General features: G+C 40.5%; 1 protein-coding gene across 4 annotated transcripts in view; it reads left to right on the forward strand.

Moving 5' to 3' along the window:
• Positions 1-23997, forward strand: part of ADGRB3 (adhesion G protein-coupled receptor B3) — a 649111-nt gene that overhangs the window by 579537 nt on the left and 45577 nt on the right. For all 4 annotated transcript variants that reach the window (XM_075923698.2, XM_014575580.4, XM_089777101.1 and 1 more), the window contains 3 exons: positions 11274-11424; positions 12016-12085; positions 17080-17146. In XM_075923698.2, the coding sequence (XP_075779813.2) occupies positions 11274-11424; positions 12016-12085; positions 17080-17146 (288 nt within the window). The remainder of the gene's footprint in view (positions 1-11273; positions 11425-12015; positions 12086-17079; positions 17147-23997) is intronic.

A 23997-nucleotide genomic window follows, 5' to 3' on the forward strand; every position in this document is an offset into this window, starting at 1 on the left:
GGAATGTTTTCATATGGTTGGGTTATAATCAGCACAGTCAAACTAAGTGCAAATCAACTCTAGGCTATGTTGTTGAACTTTTCCTTGCAGACATCTTTTTGAATGCTGTGGAAGCTCCCTAAAATTGCTACAATTTCTACATTTGAGACTAAGATCAAATTTGACAATAGGGCAAATAAATGACTTTGTTTATTATGAAAGAGAGGAAATTTCTGATAGCATATTTTCAGAAAGAAAAATCATTTTATTTGAGACACAAAAGATACACTAAGAATAGTTTTCTTTCATAATGCAGTGATGAGCAACACATAGCAACATTCTCTACCCACCCTACCTTGATTTCTCTTAGACTCTTTCTCCTCCAGACAGAAAATAGGCTTTGAGTGGATGCAAACATTCCCCTTTGTTCCTCCTTCAGGAAATGAGAGTCTCACACATCTGATTACCTCCGTCCCATCTTGTATTACGATTTCTTCAAGGGAACTGCTTCTGTTGTTTGGATTTGTTGGGACCCAGACACTTCTGCCATCTTCTCTTAGAACTTCCTAGGGAACTCCTGTTGAACTACTCTTTAACCTGTGCTCTTTCTTCCTTAGCTGCAGTGATTGCTGACTCATCACCACTGTGCTTAGCTCAGCTACCCCCTCACTATCAATACTGGCTCACTGCCCCCACAATGAATTTTTAAACGAAGACGCTTAGGAAGATTTAGAATTCTAGAAACACTCGCCAGTATTGCTTATTCACGACTCTAATTTATTATTTTCTACAGTGTCCCACTTTCTTCTCTCATATTTTGTATGTGAGAGCATAATAATATGTTCAAATATTTCTACCTATGAATATTTGCGGGGAGCACCGGAACCTGATGTTTCTGTATGAAATTATTTAAAACTAATGTACAGCACATGTCCAATATAATGTTGTCAGAAAAGCTCTTGCTTCATTATTCAATTACAAAGCTTCACTTTAAGATATCTTCCAACCTCACGAGCATTCATGCTTGCATCTGGCATAGCTTATGCACAAAGTTTCAAAAAAAAAAACTAATTTGTGATTTTCTAAGCATCAAAAAAGCATTTGAAAAATTCCTTCAAATGCAAACCTGCCTTGCAAAGCAACTGTGCAAATAACATTGTGGAATTCCATGTATTGTGCATCAAAGTTTTCCAGCTTAATTGGCTCAGATTCTAAGTGAAAATAATTGTTTTTAACTGCCAACCCAGAAAACTGATCCTGACAGTCAATCTAAGTTGTTTCCTTTCTCATGACTCATAATCAGAAACAAAGATTCTGCAGGCCAAATTATGCTTTCAAATTATGCCAGTGAGGCCCCAATGTCTTCAGATTATGCCTTTAGAAACACCTGTGCAATAATATTAGCCTTCAGTCATGTGTGAGAAGGTAAGAATTCAGCTTGACTTGCTGAGCCTGGATTGATTTTGCATGGCTGTCAGTTCAAAAACTAATCTTTTTTTACTTCAGAAATGAGCTAGGAATCTTAAAGACATGGTAAACATGAAAATTCCACACAGCCATTTGGCAGAGTCATTTTCTGGCTTAGAGCCACACAAACTAAATATTTTAAAATTATTTCTCATGCTTAGATAATTCACACACGATGAACTGATTTTATGAAATATCCCTGCAGTGTTCACCTTTGTGCTCAGATCAAGAATGAGTCATTTCAGCACGAAAAGGTATTTTTTTCTGAGCAAAGTTATCAAGAAACTAAAAATAAAAGTGTTAATAATAAGCATCATCTGTGCGTTAGTGATAGCGTCACTGTCACAATGCAAGATACACCTTTGTGTGTGTGTACGTAGGCAGAAAGATATTTTAAAAACTGGCATTCGCATTCATGTTTACACTTTCAAGCTGTGGAAGTTGTTGTTTTTCTCAGTTCTCCCTAAAAGTATACTCCTCTGTACTGCATACACTTTGAAACATACATGCTCGTGTAAGAACAGAGTTAAGATGCTCTGTAAGTTGGTTTGTCTTGACAGGTTTGACATTTCCCATGTCTAAAGTATAAAAAACTGGTGCCAAAAGTAACAGAGCAAAGTTCATTATGTGTCCTATGGAAGCCATATTTGTGAAACAAATTATTCATAAAGTGGATAGGAATGGTTTATGTAACCCTGTGGCCTTGCCATGGATACTCCTGAAATATTGGAAACAGTTAGGCTAAGGGGAGGCCATGGGCCATCATTTATGCACCTCTCATCATCTATACTATGGTTATAGGGCCTGATTCAAAGCCCATTGAAGTCAATGGGAGTCTTCCTGTTGACTTTAGTGAGTTGGAGTTGCAGAATCCGCCTCCCTTACTTCCTATCTGAGGCTAGGTCCACACTATAGCCTTTTTTCAGAAAAAGCTACGCAAATAGCGCTCCACAATTTGCGTAGCTTTTTCTGATTGCTTTTCCGCAAAAAAAAGTGGAAGAGCAAACACATTCCCTGGATGCAGCCAAGTTTTTCCAGGATACCTCTGGTATTCCAGAAAACCCCTGCAGTCTAGACGTATCCATACTGTCAAGGGGAACGAAGGAAGGAAGGATCAGAGTTATTGGTCTGCAGTCTACTCTCCCCACTTTTCTCTTCCATTATGTCACCTGCATAAGCTCTCCATAATTGAATATAAGTCAGCAGTGGCAATCTATACTGGGAGAAAAGCTGAAAAGAGTATAAACAAAGGGGGACTGTACGACAACTTTTCTCAGCATGTCTTCCAATTTGCTGTAAACTTGGCATAAAGAGATCAATACTGGGTAATATGCTATAGATCTGAGATGGAATATGATGCTTCCATGATATTGAAGGTGTCTCAGACCACGGGGAGTTGGATTTAAAGTACTTGCTGACCTGAATCCCTGCCTGTAAATAGTAGTTCTGAATATCATGAATAACTTAGCTGGACACTCTGTAATGAGAAACAAAACTAGAAATGTTTTCCAAATGCAAAACAAAAAAACTGTTTGACTTCTGGAAATAGCTGGTCCTATCTGAGTAATAAATGAGCATTGATCTCACATCCAGTTTGTGGAGCAAAGTTGTCCATTATCTATCTTCATGTCTCTATCGCTATCTTTACCTTAGTGTGTGTCTTTCTGAGTCCATTTGTTCAAGAACTCCTCCTAAACTCTACGAGCTAGGGCCACCAAATTTAGTATGCAGATTCCTCTTCTCCTAACTTAAAGGACAACTGAAAGCCCCAGGAAAAGGACAGTTTTCTATAACATGCAAAGGGAGGGGCTGCGGTTCAGAGGGGTAGGATATAAGAGTGGCCACTGGGGGGCAGTGAGCCCACAACGGAGAGCTATCCTGCAGAGTGTTTACTGGGGGCAGTCGTACCACCAAGGGAGTAGACAGCAGGGCTGGGGCTCTGCCATTTTGCCTGCCAGAAAACTGGATAAGTAGCCCCCCTTCCCCAAACCATTTCCTTCCCTCCTGACCCTTGGCCGCAGAGCCAGGGTTGGGGGAGAGAAAAGGCCTCTGGCAGCTGGGGAGGTTGGTGGTGGGGTCTTGTAGAAAAAAGGCTTGTAGAGCCTGGAGGCCTTGGGGGAGGATAAAAATGTCGCTGCTGGCTGAGGGGACAGAAAACGCCCTGCTGGCCAGTGCTGAATGAGATCCCTGCCCCTCCTTATCCCAACCCTCACTCTGGCACTACCCAACCACCACCGCCTGCACTCCCCGCATCACCAAACCCTGCCGTGAGTCCTGCACCCCCTACACTGCCAGCACCTTGTCCTGAAGGAACCAGGTAATTCCTCTAGTATTTTATAAGGGTCTGGAGAAGACTCTGACAGAGATTCTCTGACAGAGAGGGGGATTAGTCTGGATTCATACCAGGGTTGGCTCTTAAGAGATATAAGTGAGGCCAAAGAACCACCATATAGCACCAAATCACAGTTTAACCGTTCATGGGGCAAAAAGAACACTTTAAGGGGGTCATCTACACATGCACGTTGACACAGTTACTTGCCTACTAACGGAGCATGTACCCCATAACCATAGCAAGTGACCACAGATCCCATGCTGGACATTGGTTATATGCTGTGCGCAGGCATATGCTCATGTCCATACTACTTTTTTGGGGTGTGCGACATTAGTGCTACGATTCCAGACGTGATATCCCAGAGTTCTGTGCAAAGGGAGACATTCTAGGAATCACCTTGTTTTGCTTTGCTGCTACTGGCTTGGATGTGTATAGCATAATGAGTGGGGCTCTTCATGAGTGGGGCAAGTGTAAGAAGGTCTTACTGAATTCCTTTGTCAGTGGATGGGATTAATTATCATGCACACCTCATTCACAGGGAAGTGATATGCATAAATAGCTTCCAAGTGAAATTTGTGGGATTATGAGCACTAGTTGAATCTCATCAGTGAAAGTTTCATAAGTGCTCCAAGATGGATGCTTTAAAATGAGGGTTTAGAACTTGATGAGAAGCTCGAATAGACAAAAAAAAAAAGCTTCTGCTGTAAAAAATAAACTTTCTTCCTGTAAAAATGTATGGGACTGCAAGAATTTTGCAGTGAGGCTTTCTGAGTTCAAACTGCATGAACAAATCTGGGACAGAAGATGAAGAGTGATAGATAAAATGAGAAAAGCAAGAGCCCGGATATTAGAAAAACAGAATAATTTAGCAGACCACAGTGAGCACTGTGACTGTGCTATCATCCTGGTAACCCAAAAATTTGGCTGACCCTATTGTAATTACCAATTGGTAATACCTCAGTACTGAAATTAATAGATGACACTGAAAATGTTTGTCTCCCAGCTGGAACCATGATACTGTCTGTGAGATGCCCTTTATGAGAAGTGGAGGTAAGCAACCTGCAGGCTGAAAGCACAAACCAGCCGAAAAGAAGCAGAGAAAGAATTAGGGCATTCAAAGTCACTGTGAGAAATGTAATCCTTCTGTACAGGGAGTATGATGCAGTGACCTATCAAGTTGTTTAGAGAAAGAAAATATTCAGAGTAAAGCCCCTTATCCGGCTGAAAAAAAGGAACACATTCTCTTATTCGCCTTTCAACTAGGAGGCCACTTTACTGCTTCCATGACTGGGACGCAGAATATTTGGGGCTGAGAGCATGTACTCACGGCAATAGCTGTTACCTGCTATCCTAGGATCCAGCACTTTATGGGTGTGTCTAAGCTACACCCCTCTGTTGGTGGAGGGATGTAAATGAAACACTTCGAAAGTGAAAATGAAGTGAGGATTTAAATATCCCACACTTCATTTGCATAATTGCTTCATGGTGCTGTTTCGAACAAACACCATTTTGAAACTGAAACCGTGGTTTAGAAGCTGTTTTTTCAATAACAGGGTGCTTTTTCAAAAGATCCTGTACTCCTCAAGATCCTGTACTCCTCAAAAAATAAGGAGTAGAGGATCTTTCAAAAAAGCTCCCCATTGTAGAAAAAAACATGTCTAAACCACAGTTTCAGTTTTGAAATGGCACTTGTTCAAAACAGTTCCATGACACGATTATGCAAAGGAAGCATAGGATATTTAAATCCCTGCTTCATTTTCGCTTTCAAAGTTCTTCCTTTACATCCCTCTGCTGACAGAGGGGTGTAGTTTATACATAGCCTATGGTAATGGACCACTTGAGGAGAAATTTGATCCCCAAAACAGAAATTGGGGTTGCTTTGGGGTTTTTAGCATCCGTTTAGAACTGTCATTTTCTAGAAAAGAAAAGAGATGGTGTTAAAGCTGTACCTGCAATTGGAACATACTTGCTGCTGATGTCCTTTCAGCTATCACATTCTCTCTGCTTGCAAAGGCCATGGTTTTGTTATAGCTATTTCAACTGACTCTAAGAGCGTTGGACAGTAGCAATGGCCTTGCCTTTGCATCCTCCATCTTACATACTGAAATGTCCTTCCTGCTTATTAAATATGGACTCTCATGAGTAATCCAGGATCTTGCCCTGTCCATCCTATTATATGTCTCTTTACAACCGTGGTCCCCAACCCGGTGAATGCGGGCACCATGGCACCAGCCAGGCCCTTTACATGCGCCCGCGGAGCAATCTGGGCTGGCCCCGCCCCCCGGGCATGCGGCAGGTGCCGCCCCGGGCGCATGGCCGGCCCCGGCTGCGCCGCGTGTGCCGGTGCCGACCCTGACCCCGGGGGCCCCGCGCGTGCCCTTGCTGGCCCCGGCGCCCCGGCCCCCCGGCGCCCCGGCCCCGCGGAACCTGGGCAGCCACTGCCCAGGATCGCGGCACATGCCAGTGCCGACTTCGGGCGTGCGGCGCATGCTTGGCCCCGCCCCCAGTCACGTGGCCTGTGAGCGGCCCCGCCCCCAGGCACCCGGCAGCCCCAAAACGTTGGGGACCGCTGCTTTACAACATCAACACCAATACTCTCAAATGAGATGAAGTGTGGTATATGAATATTGGCACATACTTCACTAAAATTAAGCCATTTTACACTTCACCCTGAAAAGCAAGCTGCTTGAATTTTGCAAAAATCTAAGTTTGTCTGTAAAACTTCCAAAGAGGACAATTTTATATCTGTTATTTTAAAGCTTATTGAGCATTGTACTGAAACAGAATTGTCATACCTACATTAACCCTGCCTTTAACATCTTCAGAAATATGATCTAATTTCCTTACTAGATTGACATCAAAAGTGCTATAAACCAACAAAAGCCACGAAAGGAAGGTTTAAAATGCAAGGGTTCTTTCAAGCATGTTTATTGAACCATTATTGTTCATAATTCTGGAAGAGAATCCAGAAAGTCTGAAGCTTATAATTCTCTGCAGTTTATAGTTCTCAGAACCTTAAGATAGTAATAGTTTCATTTTTAAAAAATACAGCATGCCTTATACTTCCAGTACATTTTTCATCCTTTAAATCTGATAAAGTGATTTTTGCATTTTTTAAAAAGAGCATTTCCTGAGAGGCAATATCAGACTCTGAAAGATTGTCAAAAATGTGAGGGAATGTTACTCCAGAATTTATTATGTTACTCTGCCATGTCTTAGTAAGTTTTTTACAGTAGTGTATAGAGGTTGTGACTGAGTTGGAGCACCATTATGCATATATATTAAGAGATGCTATTTTCCCTGATGAATTTAAAGTAAAAATAGGAAAGGCAAAAATGGTGGTGTTATTCCCATTTTAGAGATGTGTAACTGACAGACTTTCCCAGGGTAATACATGTATATCCCGAGCCCCACTCCAATGTCTTAAACACAAGGCAATATTTTCTCTTTATAGTTTGCTGTGTGCCAGTTGAAAGCTTCAGAAGTTCATATTTATGTCAGAAAATTATTAGCATCTACCTTTCTTTTAATACAAGTATAAATTTGGGACAAACCCTGCAGTCCATACTCAGTCAAAATTTCACTAGCAGTGATTAGTTACTTTGACTAAAGAAAATAGGATTTGCCCTGATATGAATTATTCATATGTGGAATAATTGATTACACTAAGAGTAATAAGTTTTGGGTTTTGTGGGGGTTTTGTTTTCATTTTTTTTTCAGGGTAGATAATATTCTATGTTACATATGCAGTTTTTTCTCTGAAACCTTCTACATTGACAAAAACATCTTTGAGGAGCAAATCTGTGCTCCAGCAAACATTTCTCAGTTTTTAAAAAGGTTATCTAGACTGCAGTGCTATTTTGGGATTCTGGAAGTATCCCGAAATAGTTATACTGCATCTTTTGAGAATTCCACTTATTTTGCAATAGATTTAGAAATAATGGGCGGGCTATTCCGGCGTCCCTGAAACCTCATTTCATGAGGGTTAAGGGATGTTTCGGAGTAGCGGTTATTTCAAAATTAGATCGAAATAAGCTATGCAATTTACCTAATGCTAATTGCATAGCATATTTCGAGGTAACAGTGCAGTGTAGATGCACCCAAAAAGATTGACAGGAAGGAAAATTAAAGTTTTCTGGTATGACTTCAAAATATGTGAGCCAGATATTACAGGAATACAATCAATTTGTGTTTCTGTCATTTTGTTTACTGTGTATTTCTCTATATGTTCTTTATTTTAATAAGAATTTATATTGTGAAAATGCTTCCTGCCAAGTAATTTACCACTATTAGGGGGAAGAAATCCTACACAACACTTTGTAAAGGTATTATGTCCTTCTATTGACATTTTTAAAGGAACTCTGAAATTAAATGCAAGGCTAAGGTTTTTTTTATCTGGGAAAAAAAGGACAGGCTTGTTTTGCAGTTGTGTATAAATGACACTGTAGATGATGTACCATTAGCAAAAGCTGCTGGAAGGATAGTCATAACCCAGATACTGTAGGTGTTGACTTGTAACTATGGAATAAGAGTGGTTGGATGTAAGTGTTCTGAAAAATAATCCAGACCCTTGTTAAGTGAATGACATTAGGTTTTTAGTTTATTATATGGAACTCCAGAGAGCTTATAGTCATGTTGCATATTAATATTATCAGATTAATACTAATTGAGGACAGTTTACAACTTTTCTGTTGCAATATTGTCCCCAATTAACTTACAGGACAAAATATAGGCATGTATTTTATAGAAATTAGAATTAGAATGTCAGGATTTTTGAAAACATCGTATGTGCTTTAATGCATAAAAGGAAATGAAAGCACAGACATCCAGGATTTAACATGTGCATTACTTTAGTTCATCATAATCTTAATGCCTCTGGTATGCTTATATGGCCACGATGTTACTCTTTGTCTTCCTGAAAATCCATCTGTCTATTTGGCCACTCAGTGTAATAATGTTGTTGTTATAGCTCTATTAGGATTGATTTTTTGAGCTCACATAGTTTTGGAAAGCTAAATTTAAGAATTAATGGTAATACATTGAGATTTTGATCACTGGCTATCCTTTGTAATCGTTGGTGCTGGAAGTAGGGGTGCTGAGGGTGCAGTTGCACTCCCTGCCTTGAAGTAGTTTCCACCACAGGTTTTATAGTTTGGTTCAGTGACTCTCAGTATTCCCACAATACAAAATGTTCCAGCATCCGATTGTAATTGTTAGTCATATAGGTTTCATGATATGCCTTTACCCTGTGATTTATTTTGAAGTAGCAGAATAAAAAAGAGTGTTTTGTTCTTTATGTAATAATTTTATATGGACCAGGTTTACAGTATCTTTTATTGCCCGATGATATTTTCTGGTATATATAGTGGGCACAGCACTCACTGATGTCAGAGGGAATTGTGCTATTTGCTTCTATGGAAGTACCTTAGTTGTTTTAAACAGGAGCAGTTGTGTTCCAATTCAGCAATGTGATTCAGTCTGAGTTTAGGTCACAAGCAGTCTACAATGTAACCTCAAATGTCAACCTCTTTTTCTCTAAGCTTTTCATTTCACATACATCATGGTGGCAACTAAAGGCTTCCATGGTTCTCACATGGATGTTATGAGAGTCAAAAGAATTTTTTTCAATGTAGCATGGCAAACTCATTTAAAAATAAAGAATATACATGGTTGCATAATTTTAAAGCTTCATTCCTTTCTCATTTACCTGGAATGTCTCTGCTGAAATCAGTGGAGTTACACTAGTGGAAAACAAGTGTGAAATCAGAATTGCTTCTAGGGAATATTCAGATAAGGTAAAGCTACAAGATTGGACTCATTAATAAAGTAACTTTTCTAGTGTCTCTTAAATCTCACAGATATTTTAAGTTTTTTTAGCTTCTCAATGGCTAATATATATTGACAATCCTTTGGTGTTTTATTGCTTTGAATAACTTGAATTTTTAAAAGTAACAGATAACTACTTAAAAAGTTCCTAAACAAATACCATTTATACCTATATTGCTGAGTTGATACACAGTTAAAGTTAATGATTTTTCACATCTTTGAATTAATAACATTAACATATGCATCAATTTCTTTACTGGACTCTTGAAATGGATGTAAATTTTTGTTGGCAATTAGGGGATTAAAAAAATCAACTGAACCAGGCATTTGAGAGAAATAGTAAAGATAAAAATGAACCTTGAAGAAGCAACAGAACTACAGTATTAATATGTGCAATATATTAAAGGAATGTAATTTGTTTTATGTAAGGAACTTAGAAAATCAGAGTGGTCAAAAGCCAAATTGAATTACAATATAGAAGTAAAGTTAAGTAATTGAAGTTATTGAAAAATATAAGGCAAACTAAAAAAAAAATCAAGGGGTGTATCATTTCCATTCTTACCTGTAGTTTATATATTTCACTCGTGATATAGCAAAATACTTGAAAACCTGGATAATATTAACTCTTCCATAATCTCCATGCTTAAGTATTGTTGAACTGGTGCCTTAATTAGTAAACTCATTTGGAGAAGAATTTTTCTTTTTATTAGAGGTATGCTAGATAGCTATATAATAATAACAGTAATAAAAAATTCTAAATCCACATCAAATTAAGTTCTTGTGTGGCTAACATCTGTTGTTTTAGCAGGGTAATCTGATTATATTTAAAAATGTAATAAAGATTTATATGATTTATATTTATAGTATTGATGTGGTTTTTGTTTCTGGAGAATTATACATATTGCATTTAATACTCTAGGTTCTACTGTATATAGAATGCCATACTAAAATAAAGCATTAAATGATGGATTATAATTTACTTCCAAGGGAGAGTCAAATTTACTTATGAGAGTCAAAATGTCAAGTTTAATTAAGGGCTACAATAACAGAGCAGAACGAGTGCTAGATGAGTTCAGAGTACTTTTCAGATGACAAATGAGTGACATGCATAAAAACAATAACAAAAAATAATTGCTAAGGTTATGTTGCTTAAACCCGACTAAAAAAATGTCAGGCCATGTATGCCAAAAGCTTCCCGAGGTGTTATATTCTGTAAGAGTTAAATGAAAAATCAAATAAAGCAGGAAGCTTTAATCTGCCCCCTGGAGTTCAGATTTATAGTCAAGATTTGTCTGCATGAAGGGAAAAAACATTTAAAAATGGCAATTAGGTTTGTTTGTATTGCCACATTCACTCTGTTCAGCATAGTGAAATAGTAGTGTTCAATAACTAAGTAACCACTGCAGTGGTTTTTGCAATGTTCTGTGAGCAAAGTAAAGATGTAAGAGACCTTGCTCTATTCTATATTTAAATCGCTTCTATAAAAACTGTCTGTGTATTTCTGAACAGGATTCATCCTGTTCTACCTTATCCAAGTCTCTGTGGGAAATGTGCTATATCGAGGTGTGATGTTTGGGTTGAAGGTCAAGCTAATAGAATATGACAACCCTGTGAAGGAGAAATGATTGTCCCTAAGTATTCAGCATGAGCTTTTCTTTGCTCCCTGCAGGGCATCTGTACCACGACCACCGCATTTTTACACTTCTTCTTCTTAGCTTCATTCTGTTGGGTTTTGACAGAAGCGTGGCAGTCATATATGGCTGTTACTGGAAAAATTAGGACACGGCTCATAAGGAAACGCTTTTTGTGCCTTGGATGGGGTAAGTCCATAAAAATTATGTTGTTAGAATCATTACAATTAAATGTTATGTATTGACACTGGTGGGTGTATTGGTATTTATTTGAATAATCCTGACAGATTATCAATAGCATATTTATTAAACAGAAAACCAGTATAAGATGATTTCCCTTTTTATTGCAAGCACCCATATAATTTTATTCTCTTGATCTGGCTCAAGTTAGAATTGATGAATATTCCAGTGTTAAAGTACTCTATTAGACTATGATGCTTTAGCTTCATTTTACTAGCTTTTCTGCAAAGTAGTGTAATACAGACTAAAGGCCCTCACTGAAAAGCCACTGAATCTCTGTGTTATTAGCTCACTTTAAACTATTTCAAATACACTGGTAACTTAGCAACACGAAAGTGATGCATACTGGGCTGAAAACCCAGCTCTTCCCTTGTGCTTGGGAAAAAAACAAAAGCTGCAACAGAAGCAGTGCTTTGTTAAATGATTCATTCCATCTAAAATTGATCATTTTAGATGAAAGTAGTTCACTCTCATCATTTCATAGCCAATAGCACACCGGTATTTAGCTGAGCCTTAATAACAATTGCTGTTTTTTTCTAGGTTTACCAGCATTAGTCGTGGCAATATCGATAGGCTTTACCAAGACAAAAGGCTATGGAACACCTCACTAGTAAGTCAGTCTGTGGTGATAAATCATGTTTTTGATTAACAAAAGTGATTAGAGATTATACATTAGAGATTATACAATACAGTCTAAGGGCCCATTGTGTGTCCATTCATAGGCAGGACACTGCTAGAAACCAAATGCCCCTATACAATGAATGAAAAGAGAATCAGAGTCCAGTGTTGGACTCAGACCTGTGAACTTCTTAGTACACTCAATGCCCAGTGAGCTCTGATGGTGCAAACTGTCTCAGGGGATGCTGAGTGCTTTGCAGGATGAAGCCCATTGTTAGTAGACTGAATTTAGCCCGCTGAGATTACTCATGTGGGAGTAGTTACTTCAGCTGAATACATGTTTCCTGCTTCCTGCTGAGATGCTTGGGACTTTTAAAAAGAGACAATATCAGAGTATTAAGAGAAATAAATCACTAAGGAATAGCCTTAAATACAATGATATACTGGTATTTGTGTGCCTGACAGCTCCTCTCCAAACATTCATAAGAACAAAACTAGCTCCCAAAAGGACATGCATATGGACCACTGGAGTCAGGACCTGGCTTCCAAAACATGTTTAGAAAAACATTTTCCTTTTGTCTGACCAATCCAGCATCAGACCTGGTGTGGGGCACAGGCAGGTCTTTGAAAGCTACTCAAAATGTCCACTTAATGCCCTAGTCTATAGACGAGGGTGAGAGGCGATTTCCATTTCACACTAAGGATGTTAACTAATGAGTAATTTACTAGTAGAGTAGTCGATGAAATTTGCATAGACTACTTGACTAGTCAATAGGCACTAGTCAATAGCCCCCACTGGGGGCTCTTGTACATTTCAAAGGAGGAATGAGGAACTCTGCATGAAACCTAGGGCCACAAGGTTACTTACCCTTTGAAATGCACAAGACGGGATTCCCTAGCTGACCCCGGACTCCGCCTGGCATTTTCACCGAACCTGGGGTCAGCTGGGGAGTCCCCAGCTGATCCTGGGTTCTGTGGAAATACCACATGGCGCCAGGGGTCAGCTGGGGATGGATCCCGGGCTGTACTCAGCATTTCCACAGAACCCAGGATCAGCTGGGAAGTTCCCAGCTGATCCTGGGCTCCACTTGGCATTTCAAAGTGGCAACACCACATGGAGCCTGGGATCAGCTGATAGACGAAGTGGGGGAAGAGGGGAATCGACTAGTCGACTCAACTATCCAATAAGCATTTGCTTATCCTTAACATCCCTATTTCACAAGGGGCATTGGGATCTGTAGGGCTCATTCTGGAACTCAACAATGATAGGCAGTGTCTCCTTACCCTTAGCCCTGTGTAGCTAAAGCAGTACAGTTGTAATTCTGTCCTATCCCACCAAAATTATGGTTGATACGGTAACGTTGTGGGTTCTTTAGCTATCCTGTATTAAGAAATCTGGGAGCCCTGTTTCCCACTAGTGTTGGCAACAGGAACAAGACTTGTTGCCAGCTATTCCTAGGTTGTAGGCTGCCATTTCCAGCAGACCTTTTCCAGACTGAAAGAGCCATGAATAGAAACAGGGGAGTTAGTCCTGGTCCCCCATGAAGATATCTTTTGGTAAGAGGGAGGTCCTAGAACCTGTCAGGGAGGAAACTGATTAGGAGAAGGAATTAAGAAACACCTCTGGGTAGGTAGGAGGAAGCTAGACTGAGCAGCTGAGACCCATGGAACAATACAAGCGGCTTGGTTAGACCGGGCACTCACGTTAATTTCAGGTGAAGCTAACTTTCTGCCTGAATTTTTCACATAGCTCTAGTTCTCAGCAACCTGAATTATTTCTATTACACATCTGAAATGAAAAACTCCATTATTTATTTTTGTTATTTCAAAAGCAAGGGATTTCCAAATTATATTTATCCCTTGATCCTCAATATATTGAAGAACTGGATAGTTCAGATAACTCTATGTATTCATGTTAATTCTTTAATAGTCATAGTTAAGATTGTAAAAGGATTTCCATTGGGGGAATAGGTCCTGCTTGCATAGGTCTTCCTTGCATTAGCTGAGAGGTTCATGGAACAGAGAACAGAGAGGATGCAGAAAATTGCATGACCCTGATTTGGTCTCCCCAGTGTATACATATGTACCCCAAAGTTAAGGACAAACCAGCTGATAACTCCTTGAAACCTGCTTGCCTTCTCTTCTTGTGCCCACGGTAACTGCCAGTGAATGTGTCTATTAGAAGCAGCTTAGATTCATGTGACTGCAAGCACAGGCAGCAATGTAGCACCCAGCTAAGTTTTAAAAATATGTGAACTGCGCCCATGAAGTTGTGAGTGCATGCTTCCCACACCAAACAGTATACAATCTCCAACTATGTGCGGAAACAAGGAAAGAAAACCACAAGAGAACAAAAAATTTTTGAAAGAAAGAAATCTGGTGGCAACTGTTCCAGGACATGAGGGAAACGGAGTTCTTTTTAATAGTGAAAGATCAATCAGTTGAGAGATTTTGAAAATTTTACCCTAAGGCTTAGGGTCTAAACTAAAGCCCAGTGAAGTCAATGGAAACATTCTCATAAAAGTCTGCTTTTGGGTCATACCTTTGATGTGACCACCTAACAAATACAATTGTGATTCCTTGCATGGGGATAGGAGAGCCAGTGCAGGTGGTTGACAATAATTTGAGAGTAGATTTCTATTGCAATTTAAGTGTACGCTGGTCATAAAAGCCAGGGAATACTTCAGAGCTTTTAATGAGAACTTTGTGGACAACTTTCAACTGTTCTATAAGCCAGAAAAAATTACACACCCCTTTTTTTAAAAGACCCATGAAAAGGTAACCATACAATGTTATCTGAGATATTTCATCATTGTTTTTTGGTAGAGGGTAAGTACAGGCAGTCCCCGACTTACATGGTTCCGACTTATGTCAGATCCACACTTACGAACGGGGCTTTCTCGCCCCGGAGCTCGCAGGCAGCGGGACCGCCCAGAGCGCAGCGGTCCCGCCACCTCGACCTCCGAGGCGAGAAAAGCTGCTCCGGGTGCCCCTGGTCTGCTGGGGACCGTCTCCAGCAGACCAGGGACACCTGGAGCAAAGCCGGGGAGATGGAGGTGTCCCACGCCTCTGAGGCTTTGCTCTGGCAAAGTCTCAGAGGCGCAGAACTCCGCCTCTGCTGCGGCTTTGCTCCCGGTGTCCCTGGTCTGCTGGAGACGGTCCCCAGCAGACCAGAGGCACCGGGAGCAAAGCCGCAGCAGTGGCGGGTTCCCGTGCCTCCCCGGCTTTGCCAGAGCAAAGCCTCAGAGGGACCCCTCCACCTCCCCGGCTTTGCTCCGCGTGTCCCTGGTCTGCTGGGGACCATCTCCAGCAGACCAGGGACACCGGGAACAAAGCCGGGGAGGCGGCGGAGTCCTGCGCCTCTGAGACTTTGCTCTGGCAAAGCCTCTGAGGCGCAGCACCCCGCCACCGCTGCGCTCCCCATGTCCCTGGTCTGCTGGGGGGGGGGCGCAGCTAGTGCTCCCCCTCCCCAGCAGACCAGGCTTTTGTTGTGAACCCTGGGGTAGAGCACCTGGGGTGCTGCCGGGTTGGTCCTGCAGGGACCTACCTGGCAGCCCAGCTGTTCTGTCCCAGGCTTGAGATTCAGCTGCTGTTGAAACTGATCAGTGGCTGATTCCAGGAAGCTGGGGGCAGAGCAATTCTGCCTCCAGCTTCCTGTAGTCAGTCCCTGGTCCGTTTCAGCAGCAGCGGCTGAATCTGGAGCCAGTTCCGACTTACATACAAATTCAACTTAAGAACAAACCTATAGTCCCTATCTTGTACGTAACCCTGCCTGTATTGGTAAATATTGACATTTTACATCACTATATGTCTATATCAGAAATGGATCCATCTGGCTAAGTTCAGTTTTGTTTTTACTGTGGGAAACAATTACATTTAATGATGTTTTTACCTTTTACCTTCAGCCATAAAAGAAAAGTAACATTAAGATGTGTTTGTATTTATTTAGTTTTCAAATGAAAATAAATATAGGGGTAGAGGATAAAGATACCTTTATGTGAATTTATTTGTGAGAGAGATCCAGATAAATGCATTTACTTGCATATATCTCATATACATATGTATGTGTGATCGCACACTCAAACATGCATTTCCATGAATGTATAATCTCTAAACAGACATACACAGCTGCATTTATTTCGTAAGTGAAGCTGCTGATAGTGTTTCTATATCTAAGCTCAGCACTGGAGTGTCTTAAATGTTTAGGACTCAATTTTGCAAGCCCTATGAATCTGGAAATCTGTATGAAAGTGCCATACAGAAAGGCCTTGTGTTATTGGACCTGTAATAGGCTATAGCATGTGAGACATGAACAATCTTCAGATATCTAGTATTAGTTTTTTAATGTTTTTAATATTTGAGAGACACCAATTGGTCCTTAGTGCTTATCTAACATATAATAACTTTTTTAATGTCTGTGAAATGCATACGACCTTATCCTATTAATTACCAAATTATCCAGTGAAGATTTATGAAGAATGATAGTTTTTAATTTAGCTTATTCAACAATGTCATAGGCATTTGACCTTAATGAGCATTTAACTATAAGTCCAACATTTTAAAATAAAGAGATTTTGAATTGCCTGAGAGGACATAAGTTTTTGGAAAAAAAATCTTAATAGGTGGAAATTATCTTTTTTTGTCATTCAGTTAACTGAAAAATGTCTAAATAGAATTCTACAAAACCTTACAGAAATATTTAACTGTGGACTCAAAATATGCAAAAGGAATTTCAGTGTAAGTGTAACTTGTTTGAAAAGTTACAGAAATATAAAAATGGGACCTAATAATGAACTCATTTATCAACTGCGTACAGCATCAGCAGCATAACTTCACTTCTTTTTCTATGCTTACACAGCTCTCCATGTAGGATTGAACCCTATGTCAAGTGAATAGTTACTATATATATTTCTTCACATTACACTTCCATGGTATAAAAGATATTATTAATTTGTGTTAGTTCTTTTCCTCTAATGTTCTTTCCAGCTGCTGGCTATCTCTTGAAGGAGGACTACTCTATGCATTTGTTGGACCTGCGGCTGCTGTTGTCTTGGTAAACATACTATTTTTAGAATTTTCCTTAGAAATGGTGTAACACTCTGCATGAATTAAAGTGGTTAATTATGTAGTGATATTAATTTTACTGTCAATATCCTGAGAAAAATGGTCTAAGATTCCCTCAATGTTTTGAATATGCTATTTTTCTGATTCAGTTTATTTTATTATATATTTTACACCTAAACTTCATCTGTTATCATTTTCACAAAGCCATGTGAACATCAAGCATAACCAAAGATATTTCTGTATGTATTGCACAAATGTCTCATCATATAAATTGTTGTTAGTACATATATATTATGTGTGGTGTAATCTGTACACCTTCAAAAGAAATTCTCTAGGAGCAACAACAGAATTTGGCAAGAGATCAAAATTTGGCAAGGTCTTCCCACACCTCAGAATTTGCTGCATAGCAGGGCCCCCAAACCATCAGGGTCTGATTTATCCTGGGCCCCAGATCCCTCTTGCTCTGGCCTCATTCCACAGCCTTGAAAATGTGTCTAGGTACCTGAGAAATCCTATATTTTTATCTAATAATATGAAGTTCTCCATAAATTCATTGGTAATAAAACATATGTCAATGTTTGTTAAAATGTTCCAAGATCAGGGTTTATTGATCCTGTACTGTTGACGAGAGGTTCTACATTGGTCAGTTCCAGAATATTAAGAAGACTTAGAGCTTACTTGTACTACCACTTAACATCGATGTAAATTATGATGTTCAGGGGTGTGAAAAAGTATTCTGTCTCTAAGGATGTGTCTAGACTGCAGGGTTTTTTTGAAAAAAGTAGCCGCTTTTTTGAAAAAACTTCACTTGCGTCCAGACTACAGCTGCATTCTTTCGAAATTAAATCGAAAGAAAGCGGCTTTTCTTTCGACGGTGGTACTCATCATTTCACAAGGAATAATGCCTTTTTTTGAAAGTGCTCTTTCGAAAAAAGGCGTTCTTGAAAGCAAAAAGGGCTTTTTCGAAAGAGTGCATCCAGACTGCCTGGGTGCTCTCTTTCGAAAAAGCGGCTCACTTTTTCGAAAGAGGTTGCATTCTAGACGCTTTCTTTCGAAAGAGGCTTTTTCAAAAGATTCTTTCAAAAAAGCCTCTTTCGAAAGAGGCTTGTAGTCTAGATGTACCTTTATTGTGGTGGAGTAATTGTGTTGTCAGGAATGTGCTTTCCCTTTGGTATAGCATGTGTTCACCAGATGCACTACAGGGTTACAGCTGCATCAGTGCAGCTGTGCCAGTATAGCACAATAGTATAGATGAGACCTCAGAGTTTGCTGTAAGGTTTTGTTATGCATATTGGAAACTGAGCTGCATTTATGAAAAACCTGAATCATGCCACACAGTGGGCAATTGCATGCAAAGATACCTTTTGAAAATTTGATTTAGAAATTCCTTCTTCAGACTCTGAATGCTAATTTCAGGAGCTGAGGCCCTTCGTACATATAGCTCTGGTATTTTATGTAATTATTTACCAACCTTGTCCTATAGCACATACACTTTACCCGGAATAGGCTAGAAAGAATAGGGTAATTCACCTGACAAGGAACATGCCAATCAGTAATTCTTCATCCTCTCCATGTAGCCATAATGTATGAGGTAATATAGGAATTTAAATTTAGAAGCCTTCCATCACACCAACCCTCACACCAAACACTCCCTCTCCCCCCATATACACTCTATGGAGATTGTAGATTTTTGAAACTTTATGAATGTAAATTTTCCTCCTAATTTTGCTCTCTTGAAGTGCATTGACTCTATCCTCAACCCACTGTACATTTATTTGTTACGAAGCTGTTCCACACAAAGATCTAACAAAGCAAAATAAAGTAACATTATTAGTTTATCTTGTAGATTGTATCATGAGCCTAGCCATCCCTCATCCTGATTGAGCCCATTAGCATGAGATTGTCTCTAAGCAGAAATCTTTGGGGAAAAGCCTATTCTTACTTAGGCTATGTCTAGACTGCAGGCTTCTTTCGAAAGAAGCTCTTTCAAAAGCAACTTTCGAAAGATCCTCTTTCGAAAGATCGCGTCTAGACTGCAGGCGGATCTTTCGAAAGAGAAATCCGCTTTTTCGAAAGAGAGCACCCAGCGAGTCTGGATGCTCTCTTTCGAAGACGGCCTATTTACATTGAAGAACGCCTTCTTTCGAAAGAGGAACTTTCGAAAGAAGGCGTTCTTCCTCGTAAATTGAGGTTTACCGCCATCAAAAGAAAAGCTACGTTCTTTCGAAATAATTTCGAAAGAACGTGGCTTGAGTCTGGACACAGGGGAAGTTTTTTCAGGAAAATGCTACTTTTCCCGAAAAAACCCCTGAGTCTGGACACGGCCTCACAGACAACCCCCCCCCAACCTGAAACAAATTATTTCCGGTAACCATGCTACACAACCGCATCATAAGCCTCCAAGAACCGCTGCAATCAGCAGTGGTGCCAACTCTGCCCTCATATCTATACAAGCAAATTCATCACTGGAGCCAACAACATAAGCTACCAAATCAAGAGATCGTTCAGCTTTACATCCAGTAATTTGATCTATGCCATCCATGGTACACCCACATCTTGAATACTGCGTACAGATGTGGTCTCCTCATCTCAAAAAAGATATACTGGCATTAGAAAAGGTTCAGAGAAGGGCAACGAAAATGATTAGGGGTTTGGAATGGGTCCCATATGAGGAGAGATTAAAGAGACTGGGGCTTTTCAGCTTTGAAAAGAAGAGATTAAGGGGGGGATATCGTAGAGGTATATAAAATCATGAGTGGTATAGAGAAAGTGATTAAGGAAAAATTATTTACTTGTTCCCATAATATAAGAACTAGGGGCCACCAAATGAAATTTATGGGCAGCAGGTTAAAAACAAATAAAAGGAAGTTCTTCTTCACACCGTGCATAGTCAACCTGTGGAACTCCTTGCCTGAGAAGATTGTGAAGGCTAGGACTATAACAGGGTTTAAAAGAGACCTAGATAAATTCATGGAGTTTAAGTCCATTAATGGCTATTAGTCAGTATAGGTAAGGAATGGTGTCTCTAGCTTCTGTTTGTCAGAGAGTGGAGATGGATTGTAGGAGAGATCGCTTGATCATTACTTGTTTGATTCACTCCCTCTGGGGCACCTGGCATTGGCCACTGTCAGCAGACAAGGTACTGGGGTGGATGGACCTTTGGTCTGACCCAGTATGGCCGTTCTTATGTTCTTAAATGCCAGCAATGCCCCACTGCTATATATATTGGACAAACTGGACAGTCCCTACAAGAAAGGATCAATGGATACAAATCAGATATAGGTAAAGGGAACATACATAAACCTGTTGGACAGCACTTCAATCTACCTAATCACTCTTTAAAAGATCTCCGGGTGGCAGTCTTGTCAGAAACAAATTCTATGAGTCAAATACACAAAGAAGTGTTGAAATGATACCACTTACATGTTTTGTTAGTCTATAAAGTGCTACCAGACCAGTTTTTGTTCTTTAAGTTTATCCTGTACAGACTAATTCAGCTACCCCCTGAAGCTTTTCATAGAACATAAAATCATAGAACCATAGAGCTGGAAGAGACCTCAGAAGGTCATCAAGTCCAGTCCCCTGCTCTAGGCAGGACCAATCCCAACTAAATCAACCCGGCCAGGGCTTTGTCAAGCCGAGACTTAAACACCTCTAGGGATGGAGACTCCACTACTTCCTTAGGTAACCCATTCCAGTGCTTCACTACCCTCCTAGTGAAATAGTTTTTCCTAATATCCAACCTGGACCTCTCCCACCTCAACTTGAGACCATTGATCCTTGTTTTGCCATTTGTCACTACTGAAAACAGCCTCTCTCCATCCTCTTTGGAACCTCCCTTCTGGAAGTTGAAGGCTGCTATCAAATCCCCCCTCACTCTTTACTTCTGCAGACTAAACAGACCCAACTCCCTCAGCCTCTCCTCATAAGTCATATGCTCCAGCCCCCTAATCATTTTGGTTGCCGTCCGCTGGACCCTCTCCAATGCATCCACATCCTTTTTGGTAGTGGGGGGCCCAGAACTGGACACAATACTCCAGATGTGGCCTCACCAAAGCTGAATAAAGGGGAATAATGACATCTCTGGATCTGCTGCCAATGCTCCTCTTAATGGAACCTAATATGCCATTAGCCTTTTTGGCTACAAGGGCACACTGTTGACTCATATCCAGCTTCTCATCCACTGTAACTCCCAGGTCCTTTTCTGCAGAACTACTACTTAACCGGTTGGTCCCCAGCTTGTAACTATGCTTGGGATTCTTCCATCCCAAGTGCAGGACTCTGCACTTGTCCTTGTTGAACCTCATCAGATTTCTTGTGGCCCAATCCTCCAATTTCTCTAAGTCACTCTGGACCCTATCTCTGCCCTCAAGTGTATCTACCTCTCCCCCTAGCTTAGTGTCATCTGCAAACTTCTTGAGGGTGCAATCCATCCACTCATCCAGGTCATTAATAAAGATATTGAACAAAACCGGTCCTAAAACCGAACCTTGGGGCACTCCGCTAGAAACCGACTGCCATCCTGACATCAAGCCGTTGATCACTACCTGCTGGGCCCAGCCTTCTAGCCATCTTTCTATCCATCTTACTGTCCATTTATCCAATCCACATTCCTTTAACTTGCTGGCAAGAATATTGTGGGAGACCGTATCAAAAGCCTCGCTAAAATCAAAGTATATCACATCCACTGACTTTCCCACGTCCACAGAGACAGTTACCTCATCATAGAAGCTAATCAGATTGGTCAGGCATGACTTGCCCTTTGTGAATCCATGCTGACTATTCCTAATCACTTTTCCTCTCTTCCAAGTGCCTCAAAATGGATTCCTTAAGGATCCTTTCCATGATTTTTCCAGGAACCGAGGTAAGACTGACTGGCCTATAGTTCTCTGGATCATCCTTCTTCCCTTTTTTGAAGATGGGCACTACATTTGCCTTTTTCCAATCATCTGGGATTTCTCCCGATCTCCACGACTTTTCAAAGATAATGGCCAAAGGTTCCTCAATGACATTTGCCAACTCCCTCAGTACCCTCGGATGCAATACGTTTGGACCCATGGATTTGTGTACGTTTAGCTTTTCTAAATAGACTCATAGACTCATAGACTTTAAGGTCAGAAGGGACCATTATGATCATCTAGTCTGACCCCCTGCACAGTGCAGGCCACAGAATCTCACCCACCCCTCCCAAAATAATCCTCTCACTTATATCTCAGATATTGAAGCCTTCAAATACTTTGAAGACCACAAGATGCAGAGAATCCTCTAGCTGTGATCTGTATACCCCATGCTACAGAGGAAGGCGAAAAACCTCCAGGGCCTCTGCCAATCTACCCTGGAGGAAAATTCCTTCCCGACCCCAAATATGGCGATCAGCTAAACCCTGAGCATGTGGGCAAGACTCATCAGCCAGACACCCAGAAAGTTCTCTATAGTAACTCCTATCATCCCACCATTGACCTAGTCCCACTGATAATGAATGGACAATGACAATTAGTTACCAAGATCATGTTATCTCATCAAACCATCCCCTTCATAAACCCATCAGTTTAATCTTGAAACCAGATAGATCTTTTGCCCCCACTACTTCCCTTGGAAGGCCGTTCCAGAACTTCACTCCTCTAATGGTTAGAAACCTTCGTCTAATCTCAAACCTAAACTTCCTACTAGCCAGCTTATATCATTTGTTCTTGTGTCCACATTGGTATTAAGCTTAAATAATTCCTCTCCCTCCCTGATATTTATCCCTCTAATATATTTAAAAAGTGCAATCATGTCCCCTCTCAGCCTTCTTTTGGTTAAGGTAAACAAGCCAAGCTCCTTGAGTCTCCTTTCATAAGACAGGTTTTCCATTCCTCGGATCATCCTAGTGGCCCTTCTTTGTACCTGTTCCAGTTTGAATTCATCCTTCTTAAACATGGGAGACCAGAACTGCACACAGTATTCCAAATGGGGTCTCACCAATGCCTTGTATAATGGCACTAACACCTCCTTATCCCTTCTGGAAATAAATCACCTAATACATCCCAATAGTTCCTAACCTGTTCTTTACCCACCACAGGCTGTCCATCTTCATCCCATCTTGCGTCATTTAGCACAGAAGTCCAGGAGCCGACCTTGTCCGTGAATACAGAGGCAAAGAAAGCATTGAATACTTCAGCTTTCCCCACATCATCTGTCACTAGGTTACCTCCTTCATCCAATAGGGGCCGCACACCCTCTCTGATCACCTTCTTCTTGTTAACATGTCTGTAGAAACCTTGCTATCCTTCACAACCTTAGCCAGTCGCAATTCCATTTGTGCTTTTGCCTTCCTGATAACCCCCCGACATTCTCGAGCTATATATTTAAACCCCTCCCTGGTCATTTGTCCAAGTTTCCACTTTTTGTAAGCTTCCTTTTTGTGCTTAAGTTCACCAAGGATTTCCCCTGCAAGCCAGTCCGGTCTCTTACCATGTTTGCCTCTCTTGCTACACGTCGGGATGGTTTCTTTCTGTGCCTTCAACAAGGCTTCTTTAAAATACTGCCAAAATACTTTTGTTTATCTTACAAGTCTTTTATCAATGTAATACAATATTTCTTCCAAATTTCCTCATCTAATATTATGCCAAGTATCCTGAAATATAATGCCTTGACAGAAAGCCCGGCTGTTATTTACAAGTTGCAAGGGGTTTAGGATAGAGTGAGAATTAGACTCAGTCACCTGAATATCCCCAACATTAATTCTAGTTTTCAAACCATCCTGCTGAGTTTCAATGCCACAAATAATCTCATCCTCCTAAACTTCTGTTCTTATGCTTCTTTCATTACAATCCATAAAAGAAACAACATTTTCTTAGG

This window comes from Pelodiscus sinensis, chromosome 3, assembly GCF_052426305.1.
Source record: "Pelodiscus sinensis isolate ZL-2025 chromosome 3, ASM5242630v1, whole genome shotgun sequence".
In the NCBI taxonomy this organism is placed as follows: domain Eukaryota; kingdom Metazoa; phylum Chordata; order Testudines; family Trionychidae; genus Pelodiscus; species Pelodiscus sinensis.